Genomic DNA, 24,134 nt, shown 5'->3' on the forward strand with positions numbered 1-24,134 from the left:
CTCTGCAGACGGGATGAGGTCAATGTCATTCCAGGATACCCCGGCCAGGTCAATTAGAAAGGCCTGTTCGCAGAAGTGTTTTAGGGAGCGTTTGACAGTGATGAGGGGTGGTCGTTTGACCGCAGACCCATTAAGGATGCAGGCAATGAGGCAGTGATCGCTGAGATCTTGGTTGAGAACAGCAGAGGTGTATTTGGAGGGCGAGTTAGTTAGGATGATATCTATGAGGGTGCCCGTGTTTACGGATTTGGGGTTGTACCTGGTAGGTTCATTGATAATTTGTGTGAGATTGAGGGCATCAAGCTTAGATTGTAGGATGGCCGGGGTGTTAAGGATATCCCAGTTTAGGTCACCTAGCAGCACGAGTTCAGAAGATAGATGGGGGCAATCAATTCACATATGGTGTCCAGGGCACAGCTGGGGGCAGAGGGTGGTCTATAGCAAGCGGCAACGGTGATAGACTTGTTTCTGGAAAGGTACATTTTTAGAAGTAGAAGCTTGAATTGTTTTAGTACAGACCTTGATAATAAGATAGAACTCTGCAGGCTATCTCTGCAGTAGATTGCAACACCGCCCCCTTTGGCAGTTCTATCTTGGCGGAAAATGTTATAGTTAGGGATGGAAATTTCAGCGTTTTTGGTGGTTTTCCTTAGCCAGGATTCAGACACGGCTAAGACATCCTAGGTATTGAGTAATGAAGAGAGAGATATAGTCTCTAGAGACTTTTAAACCAGGTGATGTCATCGCACATGTGGGAGGTGGAACAACATGGTTGGTTAAGGTTAAGGCATATTGAGCAGGGCTATAGGCTCTACAGTGAAATAAGACAGTACTCACTAACCAGGACAGTAATGGACAAGGCATTTTGATATTGATATTAGGGAGAGGCATGCGTAGCCAAGTGATTGTATGGGTCCAGTGAGTGGTTGGGCTGGATGGGGACACGGCGATTCAGACAGTTAGCAGGCCAGTGCTAGCAAGCTAGCAGTTAGCAGGCTGGGGCTAGCAAGCTAGCATATAGGCCTTAGAGGGACGTCGCGATGGGGGAAAAGTCTGTTTTTGCCTCCTCGTGCAGTGACGTCGATAGACCAGTCGTGGAATTTGTAGGGTTCCAAGTAGCAGAGGGGTCCAAGTCCAATTGGCAAAATTGGCATCGTGGTCCAAGAAACTGGCCGGTGGATCAGCTAACAGTCCAATACGCTATAGATAGCTAGCAGGCCGCGGTTAGCAAAATGGGCCTTCAGGGGACGTCGAGCCTGAGGGACCTGTTGGGATCCTCGGGCATTGTGTAAGTCTATGGAATGGGGTGAGAACCACGAGGCTCCTAGGTTTTGAATTATTGAAGTCAATGTACCCAATGAATTCGCCAGACATAGGCTATTTCTTTTACACAACAACGTGTAACTGCGACTAAACTGGCCATTGTTTTATTAGAAAAAATATAGCCCTTTATAATGTCCACTTATGTACATATGCTGTATATAGCATCTTAACGTTTTTAAACAAAATAGATAAAGAATTTGTCCAGCCTTTGCTGCTACGCTTGCAGATATGCATAATATAACACCTTATAGTTGCATTGTATTGACATTCCCAGCCTTATTTACAGTCGTCCGTTTTTGTTCAAAATATCAAGTCATTGAAACTGAAACACTGCATCCCGAATGGGTGGCGGCAGCAAACAATGTACTAGGCCAGCCATAATTTACAACCTGATATTTTTTGGACTACCAAGAAATGTATTGGTGAATTATATGAATCATGCATTGAACTGCATCCATCTATTCTGCCAACAATGCCTTACTGTACAACATGGAATGTTGAGTCAAATAGAACCTATTTTTAAAACCTCATAAAGTTGGTTTTGAAGCATAAACTGGGAATTTGATATGTTTTACTGATATTATGATTGTCCGTTTGTTTCATATCTGCAAAGTAGTTCAAATGCTGTCAGTTCCAGTTTAAATACTCCAAAATCAAATAATTATACAGTATTTGGTTCTCTGAGCTTGACACCAATTAGGACAAAGGAAAAATGTGACCTGTAATTGTTTTTTTATATGTGCCAGAAATGTATTTGTGCCTCTTTTTCCAAGAAGGATCATAGTGATTGTATCAGATGTTATCGCAGAATAAAGCGTTGATAAGCTAAACATTGTGGCCATTAGGGTGTCTTCACTTGTTCTCCTATCTCTGGTGGTTTAGTCATCTATGAAAGTTTTGTTTACAATATTTCATGGTATTGTTTAAAAAATATTCTAAAAATGTGAATACTGAATGTGTTATGATGAGAAGGAATTCAAGAAAACAGCCAACTGACCTAGAAACATATTTAAATACATTTTATTTGCAATGTCCAGCAATGCAATATGGTATGAAACAACAGATTTACAGTGTGTTTTCTTTTATCTTTCAGTATGTTTATCTAGTGTCATCTTTACAGTACAACCAATAAATATATAGAGCACTTCCTAAATAGCACTGAGCCATAAAAATGCATTAACATTTTAACCAGTAGAAATAAGTATAAGTACAACGTTTTCCTGAATAGCAAATTGTATGCAGTGATACTAATGCATTTTGAAAAGTCCTTTATACAAGTCCCTCACTTCAGTCAACCTCTTCAATGGTTGGGCCTTGGGAGCTGGCACCAGAGCTGGTCCGTGCCTGATCTCCACAGCAACCTGTGGGCATCCCTCCCTGCTGGTACAGCTTGGTAATTATAGGCTGGCATACTTTCTCCAGCTCCTTTAGCTGATGCTCATACTCCTCTTTGTCGCCCAGCTGGTTGTTCTCCAACCAGGAAATGGTCTGGTCGCACCTGTCCACCACTTTCTTTTTGTCCTCCTCGCTGATCTTGCCTTTCATGTTGTCGTCCTCCACGCTGCTCTTCATATTGAAGGCGTACGACTCCAGGGAGTTCTTGGCTGCTATCTTCTCCCTCTGTGCTTCATCCTCAGCTTTGTATTTGTCAGCGTCCTGCACCATCCTCTCAATATCCTCTTTGCTGAGCCGGCCCTTGTCGTTGGTGATGGTGATCTTGTTCTGTTTGCCCGTACTCTTGTCCACCGCTGATACGTTCAGAATGCCGTTGGCGTCGATGTCAAAGGTCACCTCGATCTGAGGGACTCCTCGTGGGGCAGGGGGGATCCCAGAGAGCTCAAACTTCCCCAGGAGGTTGTTGTCCTTGGTCATGGCTCTCTCTCCCTCATAGACCTGGATCATGACCCCGGGCTGGTTGTCGGAGTAAGTGGTGAAGGTCTGGGTCTGTTTGGATGGGATGGTGGTGTTGCGTTTGATCAGGGCGGTCATGACCCCTCCGGCGGTTTCGATGCCCAGGGACAGGGGAGCCACATCCAGCAGCAGCAGGTCCTGGACGTTCTCAGACTTGTCGCCAGACAAGATGGCCGCCTGGATGGCAGCGCCGTAGGCCACCGCCTCGTCTGGGTTGATGCTCTTGTTTAGCTCTCGGCCGTTGAAAAAGTCCTGCAGGAGCTTCTGGACCTTGGGGATCCGGGTGGAGCCTCCGACCAGGACGACGTCGTGGATTTGGGCCTTGTCCATCTTGGCATCCCCGAGGGCTTTCTCCACAGGCTCCAGGGTTCCCCTGAAGAGGTCGGAACACATCTCCTCAAAACGAGCCCTGGTGATGGAGGTGTAGAAGTCGATGCCCTCAAAGAGGGAGTCAATCTCAATGCTGGCCTGGGAGCTGGAGGACAGTGTTCTCTTGGCCCTCTCGCAGGCTGTCCTCAGCCTCCTCAGAGCCCGCTTGTTCTGGCTGATGTCCTTCTTGTGTTTCCTCTTGAACTCCTCCACAAAGTGACTAACCAGGCGGTTGTCAAAGTCCTCCCCGCCCAGGTGAGTGTCTCCAGCCGTGGCCTTCACCTCAAAGATCCCATCCTCGATGGTCAGGATGGACACGTCAAAGGTGCCCCCACCCAGGTCAAAAATCAGGACGTTGCGTTCCCTGGACATGCCTTTGTCCATGCCGTAGGCGATGGCTGCCGCAGTGGGCTCGTTGATGATCCTCAGCACATTCAGCCCAGCGATCACTCCAGCGTCCTTAGTGGCCTGTCTCTGTGAATCGTTGAAGTAGGCAGGGACTGTGATGACTGCATTGGACACCTTCTGGCCCAGGTAAGCCTCAGCGATCTCCCTCATCTTCACCAGGACCATGGAGGAGATCTCCTCTGGGTTGAAGGATTTGTTCTCACCTTTGTAATCTACCTGAACTTTAGGCTTTCCTCCGTCGCTGATCACCTTGAAGGGCCAGTGCTTCATGTCGGCTTGCACGACCTGATCGTTGAACTTTCGGCCAATCAGGCGTTTGGCGTCAAAAACGGTGTTGTTGGGGTTCATGGCCACCTGGTTCTTTGCTGCGTCTCCGATGAGTCTCTCGGTGTCTGTGAAGGCCACATAGCTGGGTGTGGTCCTGTTGCCCTGGTCGTTGGCGATGATCTCCACTTTGCCATGCTGGAACACCCCCACACAGGAGTAGGTGGTGCCCAGGTCAATGCCGATAGACGGGCCTTTAGCTGATGACATCTTGATGGTTTGGAGTTAGTTGCCTACAAATTAATGAAGTAATATTTTAGAAATTGATATTATTCTACGAAAACCTAGCTGTAAGTAATGTCAATCTCCACCAACAGAGATGTCAACCTAAATATACTTGAATAACAACCTGACCTGGGTTCAAATACATGCGTATTTAAGTATTTGTAATTCTGATTTTCTATGTATTTGAATATTTTCAAATAATGTAGCCACTTCTATTTAAAGTATTTGAAAGTATTTTCTAGTAATAATAAAAAAATACTATGTGAAACTATTTTCAAATACTTGTCTCCAAATACATTTCAGATGCAACTAGGAACAAACAATCCTGGGTTGAAATGAATGGAATATTTATATATTTTAATTTTAAAATACACTTGTCTGTGTATTTGAGTATTTTCAAATACATGGTAATACTTTCCAAATGTATTTCCAAACACATTCCAATATTCAACTACTTATATTTCAAAATGTACTGGTATTTTAATGTCCTTGAAAAACAATAATAAGCATTTGAACCCAGGTCTGAAAACAACACTGTTGTCAATGTTTGTGTTATATTAGTGTTATACACTAATACTGGCCAGGCACATATTCAGTGGGGTTTAACAAAGACATTGGCAGACACAATCATTTCTGCTAATCTATTACAGAGAAACTCTTTTCACAACAGGCCTACATTTTTTCTATGAACACTCCTGAATAATATTGTGTTATCTTCACAGAATTAGAGCAGATTTTCTTAAAATGAAGAAATAAATATTTATAATAAAATAATAATATGCTACAAAAAAAGGAATGTAGGCCTAGTCTCTCCTATGAAATAACATAATAAATGTTATTATAATATTCTATCTTTATAATATTATTTCTTTATTAGTTAACCAAATATTCTGGCATAATGTTACAGCTAAATCGGCTATGTCCACACAACCAACATAGCATAATTTTTTATTCTATCAAGTTCATAACTCACAGCCATTATGAAAATAGGGTACTGAATTAATGTCCCTTTACTTACAGTTTATGAATGTAGAGGTCTGTTGAAAGTGTCTCTTCTCTTTTCTTGCTTTCTTTCTCGTTGAGTCGATGTTTGAATCTGAATGTACTTCACCAGAATATATACCATCCCCATTGCCTAAAAAATATCACTCATGATTTCTAGCCATTTCTCGAACTTTCCGACTACATTGCTCATGAGAGCGCAGCAATCCTGTGCAATGACGCAGGCTGTGAGGCGTATGCATTGGAAGCACAGCAAATGAAAGTTCTCGTTCTTCCAGAGTGTTCGGGAGGCGCGGAGAACTGTCCAGAACGCACACACACAGCACACTAATAGTGAAACCATTATTTGTATTGATTAAAATGATAAAAAACCGTTAATGATTCAAATTTACACACAAATGAAACAGCATCCGGTAGAACCTTATTCAGTCGACATTTCAGTCTATAGGCTACACTGCAGTTCCTCAACAGTTCACGAGATGTCAGTCTATAAATATTTTCTCACTAGTGAATAATAGACATATATTGTAAGAGAATTGAGTGCCTACTGCACAGGTGGTATGTGCAACTCACCACAAGTTAATGTGCCTCCAAGGAAGATCCTTTTTTTCTATTAAAGACAGAGTATTTAAGATATCCAGTATTAATTGTTAAATGAAAGACAAATGATGAACACGCCAGCTAATCCTTCTCTATTCTATTCTAGTCAATGCTATTCTGTTCTATACCATTCTAGTCTAGCCTATTCAGTACTGATGGTCTATCAGTTCACATTTGCTTACCATCATGGGGATATCTTGTTTATGCTAAGCAAATGTGAACTGCTTGTGACATTCTCCTGTGAATTTTAATTACAAAAAACACAAATGGTAGCTAAAGTATTTGCTAATATACATTGCATTCGGAAAGTATTCAGACCTCTTGACTTTTTCCACATTTTATTACTTTACAGCCTTATTCGAAAAATGTATGAAATTATTATTTTTCATCATCAATCAACACACAATACCTCATAATGACAAAGCAAAAACAGTTTTTTTGAAAATGTTGCATATTTATTCAAAATGAAAACAGAAATACCTTATTTACATAAGTATTCAGCCTTGGATACTTATGAGAGTAGATGTGCTCAAAGATTCCCTCTGGTGGTCCGAATGAGCATTAATGGCAACAATGGCTGACAGTAAAATACTATGATTTCACGCACTTTAAGTTGCCTTACCATACCGCACAGCACCGCAGTACAATACAACTACTAAATGAGGACACAATTCACACTATATACGCAGCAGGGCCGGTTGGTGCCGTTCAAGATTATGGAGGATTTTGTTTTATTATCATGGCCTTAGTTCGATTACAGCATATTGGATGACTGTCATTCATATTCCCATTCACCCAGCACAATGTAACATCAATAGGTTTAGGCTACTACATGATACTCAAATTTGTCCTATACCAATCAAGAGATTGCTACAACCTATAGCCTAGAAATGAAAGTTTATACCGTAGGTGCACAGGTCGAGAGACAAATTGGAGTGATCAAGGTGACAGGCAGAGACACATTCAATACAGCCTTGCACACTCTTGCCTGCATCTAGCTGATCTGGGGTGTAATCTTTAGTCCAAACAGTTGCAAAACGTTTCGAAAGTTTCTATTGGACAAATTCAGGTAGGTCCCGCCCCATTTCGTTTCGTTTAAGACACATTTTGCAACATAATCGTCAGAATGAATACACCCCTGATCACCCACACACACAGTTAAATTTCATAGCAGCCACATAGAGCACTATGACTTTACTTGTTGTAAAATTCCTTCTCACATCTACAAGCTTTCCTCCTCTCACCTTTTCCCTTCACTTGTGGACTTCAGTACACAACACAACAGCTATCTGTGACTAGGCACAAAAACCTCTCCATGCCAAACCTTCACACCATAACCACTAACCGCTACACAACCTACATCGTCACCATATTATGGTTATAGTAAAAGAAAACAAAATGGAACCAACACATTAGTAAACCCACAATCCAATCCCAAGTGTACAATCACGCATTACACTGTACAGCAAGTAGTTTAGCAGGTAAACCCGCGGGCCCCGGTGTCAATACATTTATAAAACCAAAAGCTTACACTGACTTGGAAGAGTTGCAGTGTTGGATAGCCTTAGACAGCTAGCTAACATAAATAGCATTCCTCTCTGTTTGAGTCAGGTTCTTTGGGTAAGCTAAATTAGCTGCAAAAGCTAAGTGAAAGGTAGACTAAGATGAATTAAAAATAAAATTAAAAATAGCTAGCTCTCTCTCTCTCTCTATGCTGCTTCAACTATTGCCATTCTCTCTTTGAGTCAACTATTCACTACACTTTATTCACTGCAGTGCTAGCTAGCTGTAGCTTATGCTTTCAGTACTAAATTAATTATCAGATCCTTTGGATGGAAAACTTGTTAGTTCTTAATGCAAGAGCTCTGATAGGTTGGAGGATGTCCTCCAGGTGTAGTCAAAATTATTATTATTATTATTTATTTTTTATTTCACCTTTATTTAACCAGGTCGGCTAGTTGAGAACAAGTTCTCATTTGCATCTGCGACCTGCCAAGATAAAGAAAAGCAGTTCGACACATACAACAACACAGAGTTACACATGGAATAAACAAACATACAATCAATAATACAGTAGAAAAATCTATATACAGCATGTGCAAATGAGGTAGGATAAGAGAGGTAAGGGCAGACAGGTCTGGAGGGAACCAAGTGCTATATCTATTCCTAGTTCTACATTTTTTTGAATGGAGAGTGCTTATTTAAGAATAACCAGGCATCCTCTGCAGACGGGATGAGGTCAATGTCATTCCAGGATACCCCGGCCAGGTCAATTAGAAAGGCCTGTTCGCAGAAGTGTTTTAGGGAGCGTTTGACAGTGATGAGGGGTGGTCGTTTGACCGCAGACCCATTAAGGATGCAGGCAATGAGGCAGTGATCGCTGAGATCTTGGTTGAGAACAGCAGAGGTGTATTTGGAGGGCGAGTTAGTTAGGATGATATCTATGAGGGTGCCCGTGTTTACGGATTTGGGGTTGTACCTGGTAGGTTCATTGATAATTTGTGTGAGATTGAGGGCATCAAGCTTAGATTGTAGGATGGCCGGGGTGTTAAGGATATCCCAGTTTAGGTCACCTAGCAGCACGAGTTCAGAAGATAGATGGGGGCAATCAATTCACATATGGTGTCCAGGGCACAGCTGGGGGCAGAGGGTGGTCTATAGCAAGCGGCAACGGTGATAGACTTGTTTCTGGAAAGGTACATTTTTAGAAGTAGAAGCTTGAATTGTTTTAGTACAGACCTTGATAATAAGATAGAACTCTGCAGGCTATCTCTGTAGTAGATTGCAACACCGCCCCCTTTGGCAGTTCTATCTTGGCGGAAAATGTTATAGTTAGGGATGGAAATTTCAGCGTTTTTGGTGGTTTTCCTTAGCCAGGATTCAGACACGGCTAAGACATCCTAGGTATTGAGTAATGAAGAGAGAGATATAGTCTCTAGAGACTTTTAAACCAGGTGATGTCATCGCACATGTGGGAGGTGGAACAACATGGTTGGTTAAGGTTAAGGCATATTGAGCAGGGCTATAGGCTCTACAGTGAAATAAGACAGTACTCACTAACCAGGACAGTAATGGACAAGGCATTTTGATATTGATATTAGGGAGAGGCATGCGTAGCCAAGTGATTGTATGGGTCCAGTGAGTGGTTGGGCTGGATGGGGACACGGCGATTCAGACAGTTAGCAGGCCAGTGCTAGCAAGCTAGCAGTTAGCAGGCTGGGGCTAGCAAGCTAGCATATAGGCCTTAGAGGGACGTCGCGATGGGGGAAAAGTCTGTTTTTGCCTCCTCGTGCAGTGACGTCGATAGACCAGTCGTGGAATTTGTAGGGTTCCAAGTAGCAGAGGGGTCCAAGTCCAATTGGCAAAATTGGCATCGTGGTCCAAGAAACTGGCCGGTGGATCAGCTAACAGTCCAATACGCTATAGATAGCTAGCAGGCCGCGGTTAGCAAAATGGGCCTTCAGGGGACGTCGAGCCTGAGGGACCTGTTGGGATCCTCGGGCATTGTGTAAGTCTATGGAATGGGGTGAGAACCACGAGGCTCCTAGGTTTTGAATTATTGAAGTCAATGTACCCAATGAATTCGCCAGACATAGGCTATTTCTTTTACACAACAACGTGTAACTGCGACTAAACTGGCCATTGTTTTATTAGAAAAAATATAGCCCTTTATAATGTCCACTTATGTACATATGCTGTATATAGCATCTTAACGTTTTTAAACAAAATAGGTAAAGAATTTGTCCAGCCTTTGCTGCTACGCTTGCAGATATGCATAATATAACACCTTATAGTTGCATTGTATTGACATTCCCAGCCTTATTTACAGTCGTCCGTTTTTGTTCAAAATATCAAGTCATTGAAACTGAAACACTGCATCCCGAATGGGTGGCGGCAGCAAACAATGTACTAGGCCAGCCATAATTTACTACCTGATAGAAATATTTTTTGGACTACCAAGAAATGTATTGGTGAATTATATTAATCATGCACTGAACTGCATCCATCTATTCTGCAAACAATGCCTTCCTGTATAACATGGAATTTTGACTCAAATAGAACCTATTTTTAAAACTTCTTATAAAGTTGGTTTTGAAGCATAAACTGGGAATTTGATATGTTTTACTGATATTATGATTGTCCGTTTGTTTCATATCTGCAAAGTAGTTCAAATGCTGTCAGTTCCAGTTTAAATACTCCAATATCAAATAATTATACAGTATTTGGTTCTCTGAGCTTGACACCAATAAGCACAAAGGAAAAATGTGACTTGTAATTGTTTTTTTTCTATGTGCCAGAAATGTATTTGTGCCTCTTTTTCCAAGAAGGACCATAGTGTTTGTATCAGATGTTATCGCAGAATAAAGAGTTGATAAGCTAAACATTGTGGCCATTAGGGTGTCTTCACTTGTTCTCCTATCTCTGGTGGTTTAGTCATCTATGAAGGTTTTGTTTACAATATTTCATGGTATTGTGTAAAAAAATATTATAAAAATGTGAATACTGAATGTGTTATGATGAGAAGGAATTCAAGAAAACAGCCAACTGACCTAGAAACATATTTAAATACATTTTATTTGCAATGTCCAGCAATGCAATATGGTATGAAACAACAGATTTACAGTGTGTTTTCTTTTATCTTTCAGTATGTTTATCTAGTGTCATCTTTACAGTACAACCAATAAATATATAGAGCACTTCCTAAATAGCACTGAGCCATAAAAATGCATTAACATTTTAACCAGTAGAAATAAGTATAAGTACAACGTTTTCCTGAATAGCAAATTGTATGCAGTGATACTAATGCATTTTGAAAAGTCCTTTATACAAGTCCCTCACTTCAGTCAACCTCTTCAATGGTTGGGCCTTGGGAGCTGGCACCAGAGCTGGTCCGTGCCTGATCTCCACAGCAACCTGTGGGCATCCCTCCCTGCTGGTACAGCTTGGTAATTATAGGCTGGCATACTTTCTCCAGCTCCTTTAGCTGATGCTCATACTCCTCTTTGTCGCCCAGCTGGTTGTTCTCCAACCAGGAAATGGTCTGGTCGCACCTGTCCACCACTTTCTTTTTGTCCTCCTCGCTGATCTTGCCTTTCATGTTGTCGTCCTCCACGCTGCTCTTCATATTGAAGGCGTACGACTCCAGGGAGTTCTTGGCTGCTATCTTCTCCCTCTGTGCTTCATCCTCAGCTTTGTATTTGTCAGCGTCCTGCACCATCCTCTCAATATCCTCTTTGCTGAGCCGGCCCTTGTCGTTGGTGATGGTGATCTTGTTCTGTTTGCCCGTACTCTTGTCCACCGCTGATACGTTCAGAATGCCGTTGGCGTCGATGTCAAAGGTCACCTCGATCTGAGGGACTCCTCGTGGGGCAGGGGGGATCCCAGAGAGCTCAAACTTCCCCAGGAGGTTGTTGTCCTTGGTCATGGCTCTCTCTCCCTCATAGACCTGGATCATGACCCCGGGCTGGTTGTCGGAGTAAGTGGTGAAGGTCTGGGTCTGTTTGGATGGGATGGTGGTGTTGCGTTTGATCAGGGCGGTCATGACCCCTCCGGCGGTTTCGATGCCCAGGGACAGGGGAGCCACATCCAGCAGCAGCAGGTCCTGGACGTTCTCAGACTTGTCGCCAGACAAGATGGCCGCCTGGATGGCAGCGCCGTAGGCCACCGCCTCGTCTGGGTTGATGCTCTTGTTTAGCTCTCGGCCGTTGAAAAAGTCCTGCAGGAGCTTCTGGACCTTGGGGATCCGGGTGGAGCCTCCGACCAGGACGACGTCGTGGATTTGGGCCTTGTCCATCTTGGCATCCCCGAGGGCTTTCTCCACAGGCTCCAGGGTTCCCCTGAAGAGGTCGGAACACATCTCCTCAAAACGAGCCCTGGTGATGGAGGTGTAGAAGTCGATGCCCTCAAAGAGGGAGTCAATCTCAATGCTGGCCTGGGAGCTGGAGGACAGTGTTCTCTTGGCCCTCTCGCAGGCTGTCCTCAGCCTCCTCAGAGCCCGCTTGTTCTGGCTGATGTCCTTCTTGTGTTTCCTCTTGAACTCCTCCACAAAGTGACTAACCAGGCGGTTGTCAAAGTCCTCCCCGCCCAGGTGAGTGTCTCCAGCCGTGGCCTTCACCTCAAAGATCCCATCCTCGATGGTCAGGATGGACACGTCAAAGGTGCCCCCACCCAGGTCAAAAATCAGGACGTTGCGTTCCCTGGACATGCCTTTGTCCATGCCGTAGGCGATGGCTGCCGCAGTGGGCTCGTTGATGATCCTCAGCACATTCAGCCCAGCGATCACTCCAGCGTCCTTAGTGGCCTGTCTCTGTGAATCGTTGAAGTAGGCAGGGACTGTGATGACTGCATTGGACACCTTCTGGCCCAGGTAAGCCTCAGCGATCTCCCTCATCTTCACCAGGACCATGGAGGAGATCTCCTCTGGGTTGAAGGATTTGTTCTCACCTTTGTAATCTACCTGAACTTTAGGCTTTCCTCCGTCGCTGATCACCTTGAAGGGCCAGTGCTTCATGTCGGCTTGCACGACCTGATCGTTGAACTTTCGGCCAATCAGGCGTTTGGCGTCAAAAACGGTGTTGTTGGGGTTCATGGCCACCTGGTTCTTTGCTGCGTCTCCGATGAGTCTCTCGGTGTCTGTGAAGGCCACATAGCTGGGTGTGGTCCTGTTGCCCTGGTCGTTGGCGATGATCTCCACTTTGCCATGCTGGAACACCCCCACACAGGAGTAGGTGGTGCCCAGGTCAATGCCGATAGACGGGCCTTTAGCTGATGACATCTTGATGGTTTGGAGTTAGTTGCCTACAAATTAATGAAGTAATATTTTAGAAATTGATATTATTCTACGAAAACCTAGCTGCAAGTAATGTCAATCTCCACCAACAGAGATGTCAACCTAAATATACTTGAATAACAACCTGACCTGGGTTCAAATACATGCGTATTTAAGTATTTGTAATTCTGATTTTCTATGTATTTGAATATTTTCAAATAATGTAGCCATTTCTATTTAAAGTATTTGAAAGTATTTTCAAATAATTAAAAAAAAATACTATGTGAAACTATTTTCAAATACTTGTCTCCAAATACATTTCAAATGCAACTAGGAACAAACAATCCTGGGTTGAAATGAATGGAATATTTTAATATTTTAATTTTAAAATACACTTGTCTGTGTATTTGAGTATTTTCAAATACATGGTAATACTTTCCAAATGTATTTCCAAACACATTCCAATATTCAACTACTTATATTTCAAAATGTACTGGTATTTTAATGTCCTTGAAAAACAATAATAAGCATTTGAACCCAGGTCTGAAAACAACACTGTTGTCAATGTTTGTGTTATATTAGTGTTTTATATATATATATATATATATTAGTGTTATACACTAATACTGGCCAGGCACATATTCAGTGGGGTTTAACAAAGACAATGGCAGACACAATCATTTCTGCTAATCTATTACATAGAAACTCTTTTCACAACAGGCCTACATTTTTTCTATGAACACTCCTGAATAATATTGTGTTATCTTCACAGAATTAGAGCAGATTTTCTTAAAATGAAGAAATAAATATTTATAATAAAATAATAATATGCTACAAAAAAAGGAATGTAGGCCTAGTCTGTCCAATGAAATAACATAATAAATGTTATTATAATATTCTATCTTTATAATATTATTTCTTTATTAGTTAACCAAATATTCTGGCATAATGTTACAGCTAAATCGGCTATGTCCACACAACCAACATAGCATAATTTTTTATTCTATCAAGTTCATAACTCACAGCCATTATGAAAATAGGGTACTGAATAAATGTCCCTTTACTTACAGTTTATGAATGTAGAGGTCTGTTGAAAGTGTCTCTTCTCTTTTCTTGCTTTCTTTCTCGTTGAGTCGATGTTTGAATCTGAATGTACTTCACCAGAATATATACCATCCCCATTGCCTAAAAAATATCACTCATGATTTCTAGCCATTTCTCGAACTTTCCGACTACATTGCTCATGAGAGCGCAGCATTCCTGTGCAATGACGCAGGCTGCGAGGCGTATGCATTGGAAGCACAGCAAATGAAAGTTCTCGTTCTTCCAGAGCGTTCGGGAGACGCGGAGACCTGTCCAGAACGCACACACACAGCACACTAATAGTGAAACCATTATTTGTATTGATTAAAATTATCAAAAACCGTTAATGATTCAAATTCACACACAAATGAAACAGCATCCGGTTCAACCTTATTCAGACGACATTTCAGTCTATAGGCTACACTGCAGTTCCTCAACAGTTCACGAGATGTCAGTCTTTAAACATTTTCTCACTAATGAATAATAAACATGTATTGTAAGAGAATTGAGTGCCTACTGCACAGGTGGTATGTGCAACTCACCACAAGTTAATGTGCCTCCAGGGAATATCCTTTTTTCTATTAAAGCCAGAGTATTTAAGATATCCAGTTTTAATTGTTAAATGAAAGACAAACGATAAACACACCTGCTAATCCTTCTCTATTCTATTCTAGTCAATGCTATTCTGTTCTATACCATTCTAATCTAGCCTATTCCGTACTGATGGTCTATCAGTTCACATTTGCTTACCACAAACAAGATATCTCCATGATATCTACATCATGGGGATATCTTGTTTATGCTAAGCAAATGTGAACTGCTTGTGACATTCTCCTGTGAATTACAGTCTAATCATTTTTAAGTACATTTCTTTGGAAAGACACTGCCAAGTGATTTTCTGCCTACTCCAGTTCAACGAGACCACACATATACTAGGCGCGCTTGAACCCGCACGCCCGACTAGGAGAGGAAGGCTACTGAAGTTGAAGCAGCTAATTCTGAGAGTGTGTGAATAATGCCACAAATGTGTGCTTTTAATACAACAGGTAGCCAAACGCATACAAAGCAGAACGTTTTCAAATAATCTGCGTGACAACAAAAATATCCCAAAATCGTCTATTTGAATGCCGGCTCCCACCCACAACATGAAAAAAATGTCAACCTCGACACAATGATCTCTTTCGGGACCAAGATAATTGCGGCCTGCAATTCGGGGCGTTCCTGCATGTAGACATTCCTGCATCAGCAGGGACCCCTCTTTATAATTATATATGTCAACTTTTAAACTAGAACAGGCGGAAGGTTGGGGGTGCATTATGCCAGCTGCCGATAAACCCCACAGAAGAAGGGGCGGCAACAGTAGCTACCTGGCCATACTCCAGTAGTCAGTGTCCCTCGTCCCGGCCTGTAGGGCACTGTTTTCTCGCAGTTCTTTTAACGACGGCGAGGGCAGGTGGGAGCGAAGTACACTGTGTGTTATTTTAGCCAGCTAGTCCGGTACACAGCAGGTAGGAGGCGTGGGCGACACCGTGTGCTATCTAACTAGCAAGCTAGATGTGCTAGTGGGATGGGGGCTACGGGTTGACCGTGTGTTTTGCCCCCGCCTGTCCGGCATGGTTTTCTCTGGTGCATGGAGCGACACTGCTAGCACATGATGTCGCTCCCGCCTGCTGGGGGATCCAAGACACTTCATTTAGTATGATATGTTATGTGGTCGTATGGTATGTATTAATTTGTGGATGTCCATCTTCGACTTGGTATGATATGTTACGAATTTGAAAAACATGTTGAAATCAAATTCTATTGGTCACATACATGTGTTTAGCAGCTGTTATTGCAGATGTAGCGAAATGCCTGTGTTTCTAGCTCCAACAGTGCAGTATTATCTAACAAGTAATATCTAACAATTTCACAACAGCACACACATTCAGGGGCGAAAATCTGATATCAACTTTGGAGGGGACAATTACATGACATTTTCTCAAGAGCAATTCCTGAGGGGGACGCCAAAAGTAGTGCTGTAACACATAGCCTACATTGTAATATGGTAAATGTATATTGAGGAACCAAAGAAATAAGGTGTTTGCCGTACTCCTAACTACCGGTACCCAAAACTACACAACTAATCACAACAGCAATACCATTGCCTTTAACAAATCTTAGTTCAGTCACCAGTTTAAGTTGAGAGTGGGGGTATCCATGGCATTTTCCAATTATGTTCCTATTTTACAAGTCAAAAAAATGGAGAACCTTTCATAATGTTGCCAAACAAAGACTCAACAAACTTACCTGAGACTCCCTGTCTCTGCCAGTCTGTCCCTGCATATCTGTCCCCAACTCTGCTGTCTGTGTGCCATCTGTTGCCTGCTCTGCCTAATGACATCATTGTGAAACATTTCCATTAGAATTTCATGTCTTTCTTATGAACATTTTATCAACTAGTCTTTGAGATATTAGGCTACTCGGGTTCTTACTATGCATTTTGGTGTATTGAAAAATACTCTGATGTCCGTCTTTTATTTTTCTGCCATTTTTCTACCTGGCTGGCTGGCTGGCTACACACACACACACACACACACACACACAGTATGTAGGTTATTTACAGTAGGAGATGGGCTTCTATTATCTTCTATCATTCTATTTGGGCTTCGATCTAAAAGGTAGCTAGCAAATGTGAAACGGATTAAAATGACAAGAGTTGACAGCTGTATGAGTTCACCATTTACACAACATATGCTGCAACCTTTTATAATTTTAAGAGTTTGTTTCATATTGCCTGGCTTCCAACAATAGCTGAATTTGCAAAGCTAGCGAGCACCAATTCAGTTTCAGTGGTGTTTGCTATAATCTTTGCTACCCGGGTTAATTAAAGGTGAAATAAAATAAATAAATAAAAGTTCCCTTGCGACAATTTAGCTTTTGCAATGAGACCATTAAATATATTTAAGACAATGGTAGAAGAGAGTGTAGTTCTGTTCAGTTTGGACTTCAGTTTATCGCTAACCTTATCACAGGGACTTCGAAGCACTAACTTACATCATCTGCATGCTGATCTTGGAATAAATTGACGATAGCAAAGATTCCATCTTTAAACGACGCCACATAAATGGAATAGGTACTAGCTAGCTTAATAGTTAATATTTGCACGCTAGCTCTGCATATTCAGCTAGTGTGTGTGCGCGATTGACTGGATTAACCTCACGTCAGTTACGTTCATTGAGTGCCTTTCAGACAGTAGATACGACCCCTCTGTTACCTTGCCAACTAAGGAACTGGCAGTGGTTCAAACCATTGTGAGGCAAAGGGTGGGGGGGTCGCAGTCTTTTGAAACTTAAAAACGCGCTATTAAGTGTCTATAATCAGCACAATTGCTTTCATTGCGTATTATTAATATTATTTAAATTACATAGTTATGTTTCAGTGATATATCCCCCCCGGGATTTCCGCCCCTGCACACATTACACATAAATCTAAAGTAAAGGAATGGAATTAAGAATATATAAAATGTCAGAGCGGCATAGACTAAGATAGAGTAGAATAGAACACAGTATATAATCTCAGCAAAAAAAGAAACGTCCTCTCACTGTCAACTGCGTTTATTTTCAGCAAACTTAACGTGTAAATATTTGTATGAACATAACAAGATTCGACAATTGAGACATAAACTGAACAAGTTCCACAGACATGTGACTGACAGAAATTGAATAATGTGTCCCAGAACAAAGCGGGGGGGGGGGGGGTCAAAATCAAAAGTAACAGTCAGTATCTGGTGTGGCCACCAGCTGCATTAAGTACTGCAGTGCATCTCCTTCTCAAGGACTGCACCAGATTTGCCAGTTCTTGCTGTGAGATGTTACCCCACTCTTCCACCAAAGCACCAGCAATTCCCAGACATTTCTGAGGGCAATGGCCCTAGCCCTCACCCTCCGATCCAACAGGTCCCAGACGTGCTCAATGGGATTGAGATCCGGGCTCTTCGCTGGCCATGGGAGAACACTGACATTCCTGTCTTGCAGGAAATGACGCACAGAATGAGCAGTATGGCTGGTGGCATTGTCATGTTGGATGGTCATATCAGGATGAGCCTGCAGGAAGGGTACCACATGAGGGAGGAGGATGCTTTCCCTGTAACACAACTGATCCAAGATGGCATAGCAGTAGGACGTGTGTGTTTGTCTTATCCTGTGTCTTATCCCGTGTAAATAGCCAGTCTTTTTTGTATATATCTTAATCTCACTTTCTATCTACGCACTAAATATACTTTCCTGCAACCCGTCTCACCCAATGTGGTAAGGATCTGCTATTTTTATTCCTGATAACTGGGACTTCCATCAGGAGCTAGCCAGCTAACTAGCTACTAGTCTTTGTTAGCCACGGCTAGCGGTATTCACCTTTTTCTCGGTCACCATCCAGCCTTAGCTCGGACAACAACTTCCAGTCTGCACAGCGCGATATCAACCCAGAGCATATCGGACTGCTTCTCTCTACTACATCACCGGATTCCTGCCGCTCTGGATCATTACACCGGATCATCGCAGCTAGCTAGCTGCAAACGAGTGGCTACTGTTAGCTAACGCCTCTGTCCCGAAGCAAGCACCAGCTAGCCTTGAGCTAGCCTCGTGCTAGGCCCATATACCAGCTAATTCTAGGGCTACAATACCTACTTTGCCAATTGACCTGGACCCCTTTATTGTCGACACGGCGCCCCGCCGGTCCATCACGACTGGACTGCCAACGTGATCGCTCGATGTGGTCTCAACAGGCTATTCTGTTAAAATGGCCCGCTAGCTTTTCTGAACACTGTGTCCCCTGCTCGCCTAGCGTAGTAGTGACTACCGAACGGGACCCTGATCTATTGCTGCTCTTTTGACCCTATGATCACTCGGCTACACAGCTGATGTCCCTGGACTGTTTCAATAACACGGTACCTCATTTTGTTTACCTATCGGCCCCAGCCTCTAACTCAGGTCCTGTATGTACCTAACTGACCCGCTCTGCCCAATCATTTCCATTTACCCATTGTTGTCTTAGCTCTCCTGATCAACACCTGTGATTGCTTTATGCCTCTCACTATGTCAATATGCCTTGTCTACTGCTGTCTTGGCTAGTTATTACTGTTTTATTTCACTGTATAGCCCTCAGTCCCGCTCAAAATGCCTTGGATATTTATTTTGTCCCACCCCACACACATGCGGAGACCTCACCTGGCTTAACTGGTGCCTCCAGAGACGAAACCTCTCTCATCATCACTCAACGCCTAGGTTTACCTCCACTGTACTCAATTCCTACCATACCATTGCCTGTACATTATGCCCTGAATCTATTATGCCCTGAATCTATTCTGTTCCCAACACACTAGACGACCAGTCCTTATAGCCTTTAACCGTACCCTTATCCTACTCCTCCTCTGTTCCTCTGGTGATGTAGAGGCTAACCCAGGCCCTGTAGCCCCCAGTTCCACTCCTATTCCCCAGGTGCTCTCATTTGTTGACTTCTGTAACTGTAAAAGCCTTGGTTTCATGCATGTCAACATCAGAAGCCTCCTCCCTAAGTTTGTTTTATTCACTGCTTTAGCACACTCCGCCAACCCTGATGTCCTAGCCGTGTCTGAATCCTGGCTTAGGAAGGCCACCAACATTTCTGAAATTTCCATCCCCAACTACAACATTTTCCGCCAAGATAGAACTGCCAAAGGGGGTGGAGTTAGCCTGCAGAGTTCTGTCATGCTATCCAGGTCTGTGCCCAAACAGTTCGAGCTTCTACTTTTAAAAATACAGTTTTCCAGAAATAAGTCTCTGTGTTGACGCTATAGACCCCCCTCAGCCCCCAGTTGTGCCCTAAACACCATATGTGAATTAATTGTCCCCCATTTATCTTCAGAGTTTGTACTGTTAGGTGTCCCAAACAGGATATGCTTAACACCCCGGCCGTCCTACAATCTAAACTAGATGCCCTCAATCTCACACAAATTATCAAAGAACCTACCAGGTACAACCCTAAATCCATAAACACAGGCACCCTCATAGATATCATCCTGACCAACCTGCCCTCTAAATAAACCTCCTGCTGTCTTCAACCAGGATCTCAGCGATCACTGCCTCATTGCCTGCGTCCGTAATGGGTCCGCGGTCAAACAACCACCCCTCATCACTGTCAAACGCTCCCAAAAACACTTCAGCGAGCAGGCCTTTCTAATCGACCTGGCCCGGGTTTCCTGGAAGGATATTGACCTCATTCCGTCAGTAGAGGATGCCTGGTTATTCTTTAAAAGTGCTTTCCTCACCATCTTAAATAAGCATGCCCCGTTCAAAAAATGTAGAACTAAGAACAGATATAGCCCTTGGTTCACTCCAGACTTGACTGCCCTCGACCAGCACAAAAACATCCTGTGGCGTACTGCATTAGCATCAAATAGCCCCCGCGATATGTAACTTTTCAGGGAAGTTTGGAACCAATACACACAGACAGTTAGGAAAGCAAAGGCTAGCTTTTTAAAACAGAAATTTGCATCCTGTAGCACAACTTCCAAAAGGTTTTGGGACACTAAAGTCCATGGACAATAAGAGCACCTCCTCCCAGCTGCCCACTGCACTGAGGCTAGGAAACCGATAAATCTACGATAATCGAGAATTTCAATAAGCATTTTTTCTACAGCTGGCCATGCTTTCCACCTGGCTACCCCTACCCTGGCCAACAGCTCTGCACCCACCGCAGCAACTTGCCCAAGCCCCCTCTGCTTCTTCTTCACCCAAATCCATATAGCTGATGTTCTGAAAGAGCGGCAAAATCTGGACCCCTAAAAATCAGCTGGGCTAGACAATCTGGACCCTCTCTAAAATTATCCGCAGCAATTGTTGCAACCCCTATTACTAGCCTGTTCAAACTCTTTCGTATCGTCTGAGATCCCTAAAGATTGGAAAGCTGCCGCGGTCATCCCCCTCTTCAAAGGGGGAGACACTCTAGACCCAAACTGTTACAGACCTATATCTATCCTACCCTGCCTTTCTAAGGTCTTCGAAAGCCAAGTTAACAAAACAGATCACCGACCATTTTCAATCCCACCATACCTATACCGCAATGCAGTCTGGTTTCCGAGCTGGGGTCATGGGTGCACCTCAGCCACGCTCAAGGTTCTAAACGATATAACTGCCATCGATAAAAGACAATACTGTGCAGCCGTCTTCATTGACCTGGCCAAGGCTTTCAACTCTGTCAATCACCGCATTCTTATCGGCAGACTCAACAGCCTTGGTTTTTCAAATGACTGCCTCGCCTGGTTCACCAACTACTTCTCAGATAGAGTTCAGCGTGTCAAATCGGAGGGCCTGTTGTCCGGACCTCTGGCAGTCTCTATGGGGGTGCCACAGGGTTCAATTCTCGGGCCGACTTTTCTCTGTATACATCAATAATGTCGCTCTTGCTGCTGGTTATTCTCTGATCCACCTCTATGTAGACGACACCATTCTGTATTCTTCTGGCCCTTTTTTGAACACTGTGTTAACAAACCTCCAGACGAGCTTCAATGCCATACAACTCCTTCCGTGGCCTCCAGCTGCTCTTAAATGCAAGTCAAACGAAATGCATGCTCTTCAACCGATCGCTGCCCGCACCCGCCCGCCCGCCTAGCATCACTACTCTGGACGGTTCTGACTTAGAATGTGGACAACTACAAATACCTAGGTGTCTGGTTAGACTGTAAACTCTCCTTCCAGACTCACATTAAGCATCTCCAATCCAAATTAAATCTAGAATCGGCTTCCTATTTCACAACAAAGCATCCTTCATGCTGCCAAACATACCCTCGTAAAACTGACTGTCCTACCGATCCTCGACTTCGGCGATGTCATTTACAAAATAGTCTCCAACACTCTCCTCAGAAAATTGGATGTAGTCTATCACAGTGCCATCCATTGTCACCAAAGCCCCATATACTACCCACCACTGCGACCTGTATGCTCTCATTGGCTTCCCCTTGCTTCATATTCGTCGCCAAACCAACTGGCTCCAGGTCATCTATAAGTCTTTGCTAGGTAAAGCCCCGCCTTATCTCAGTTCACTGGTCACCATAGCAGCACCCACCCGTTGCACACGCTCAAACAGGTATATTTCACAGGTCACCCCCCAAAAATTTTTTTTTTACAAATCACTGAAGCTGGAGACTCATATCTCCCTCACTAACTTTAAGGATAAGCTGTCAGAGCAGCTTACCGATCATTGCACCTGTACATAGCCCACCCAACTACCTCATCCCCATATTGTTATTCATTTTTTTGCTCCTTTGCACCCCAGCACATTCATCTTCTGCACATCTATCACTCTAGTGTTTAATTGCTAAATTGTAATTATTTCGCCACTATGGCCTATTTATTGCCTTTCCTCCCTAATCTTACTACATTTGCACACACTTTATATAGATTTTTCTATTGTGTTATTGACTGTACTTTTGTTTATCCCATGTGTAACTCTGTGTTGTTTGTGTCTCTCTGCTTTGCTTTATCTTGGCCAGGTCGCAGTTTTAAATGAGAACTTGTTCTTAACTGATCTACCTGGTTAAATAAAGGTAAAATAAAATAACGCATAGCGTTGAGATTGCCTGCAATGACAACAAGCTCAGTCCGATGATGCTGTGACACACCGCCCCAGACCATGACGGACCCTCCACCTCCAAATCGATCCCGCTCCAGAATACAGTCTTCGGTGTAAAGCGTAAAGCTCATTCCTTCAACGATAAACGCGAATCCGACCATCAGCCCTGGTGAGACAAAACCGCGACTCGCCAGTGAAGAGCACTTTTTGCCTGTCCTAGCGACGGTGGGTTTGTGTCCATAGGCGACGTTGTTGAAGGTGATGTCTGGTGAGGATCTGCCTTACAACAGGCCTACAAGCCCTCAGTCCAGCCTCTCAGCCTATTGCGGACAGTCTGAGCACTGATGGAGGGATTGTGCATTTCTGGTGTAACTGTCAGTTGTTGCTCCCATCCTGTACCTGTCCCGCAGGTGTGATGTTCGGATGTACTGATCCTGTGCAGGTGTTGTTACACGTGGTCTGCCACTGCGAGGACGATCAGCTGTCTGTCCTGTCTCTCTAGCTCTGTCTTAGGCGTCTCACAGTACGGACATGGCAATTTATTGCCCTGGCCACATCTGTAATCCTCATGCCTCCTTGCAGCATCACACAGATGAGCAGGGACCCTGGGAATCTTTCTTTTGGTGTTTTTCAGAGTCAATAGAAAGACCTCCGATTCGGGTGAGTCGTATTCCTGGTTGTAATACTGGTGAGTTACAGCCGCTCGGATATCCATAAGTTCTTCCCGGCTGTACGTAATAACACCAAAAAAATCTGGGCTAATAATGTAAGAAATAACACGCATAAAAAATATTGCAAAGTTGCCAAGGGGCTAGACTGTAGCTGCTAGTTACCAACACACAAGAGTTAAGTTAAAGCCATACCGTAGAATAGCTTTCAATGGCTTTGACATACTCTCCTTTGTGGTACAACTGGTCCCCCTCGGCCATGTAAGTAGAAAATGTGCTTTTGGGTCCTTGGTCTCCTTCATTGTCAGACATTTTTGCAACAAAGTCCCATCAGTGGTATCCTAGCAACCAGCCTAACAAGTCTAGAGGAGTCATTCTATGTCGTCACTAGTTACCACAGCCAAAAAGGCATAAACCCCGCTCATTTATACAATTTATCTTCTTAAAATTGTATTTTTAACCTAACCTTAACCACACTGTTAATCTATGTCTAACCTTAATGGCCAAAAAAAGCATAAGTTTGTGTTCATGAATTTTTACGATATAGACAATTTTGACTTTGTGGCTGTGCTATTTAGTGGAAACTGTCCGGTAATTTAGAGTGGCCCTGTCTGGACTAGAAACATGACGGGTGGTGAATGTTGATTACTTTAATCTTATTACCGCCGAACAGTTAAATATATTCATTTTTTTTTTTTACACATTTACCACCTGCCATCTCTTCAAAACACCACAAACAATTAGTCTTGTCTTGGATCCCAAAATATTTTGTTTTTAGTACTTTCTTTGAGCTTGGGGTACACCTCAAAGAATAAGGTCAAAGGAAATCAAATAAATACCAAATACAAACATTGACAAACGGGGCA

At 43.2% G+C, this 24,134-nt stretch overlaps 2 protein-coding genes across 2 annotated transcripts; both read right to left on the minus strand.

The window, feature by feature from the left end:
• Nucleotides 1–2,327: 2,327 nt before the first annotated feature.
• LOC115197774 (heat shock 70 kDa protein-like) lies at nucleotides 2,328–6,013 on the minus strand. Its single transcript, XM_029759572.1, has 2 exons — nucleotides 5,579–6,013; nucleotides 2,328–4,568 (listed from the first exon to the last, which is right to left on the minus strand). The coding sequence occupies exon 2, from the start codon at nucleotides 4,543–4,545 to the stop codon at nucleotides 2,611–2,613; it is 1,935 nt and encodes a 644-aa protein (XP_029615432.1). The 5' UTR covers nucleotides 4,546–4,568; nucleotides 5,579–6,013; the 3' UTR covers nucleotides 2,328–2,610.
• A 4,706-nt stretch (nucleotides 6,014–10,719) lies between these two features.
• On the minus strand, nucleotides 10,720–14,417 carry LOC115197763 (heat shock 70 kDa protein-like). Its single transcript, XM_029759566.1, has 2 exons — nucleotides 14,000–14,417; nucleotides 10,720–12,960 (listed from the first exon to the last, which is right to left on the minus strand). Exon 2 carries the CDS (start codon nucleotides 12,935–12,937, stop codon nucleotides 11,003–11,005), a length of 1,935 nt encoding a protein of 644 aa, XP_029615426.1. The 5' UTR covers nucleotides 12,938–12,960; nucleotides 14,000–14,417; the 3' UTR covers nucleotides 10,720–11,002.
• Between the last annotated feature and the right edge of the window lie 9,717 nt (nucleotides 14,418–24,134).

The sequence above is a fragment of the Salmo trutta genome, chromosome 1, assembly GCF_901001165.1.
Source record: "Salmo trutta chromosome 1, fSalTru1.1, whole genome shotgun sequence".
NCBI classification, from domain to species: domain Eukaryota; kingdom Metazoa; phylum Chordata; class Actinopteri; order Salmoniformes; family Salmonidae; genus Salmo; species Salmo trutta.

Coding starts and splice junctions, on each gene's coding strand:
- LOC115197763 (XM_029759566.1), bottom strand. CDS start 12,937: ATGTCATCAGCTAAAGGCCCGTCTATCGGCATTGACCTGGGCACCACC.
- LOC115197774 (XM_029759572.1), bottom strand. CDS start 4,545: ATGTCATCAGCTAAAGGCCCGTCTATCGGCATTGACCTGGGCACCACC.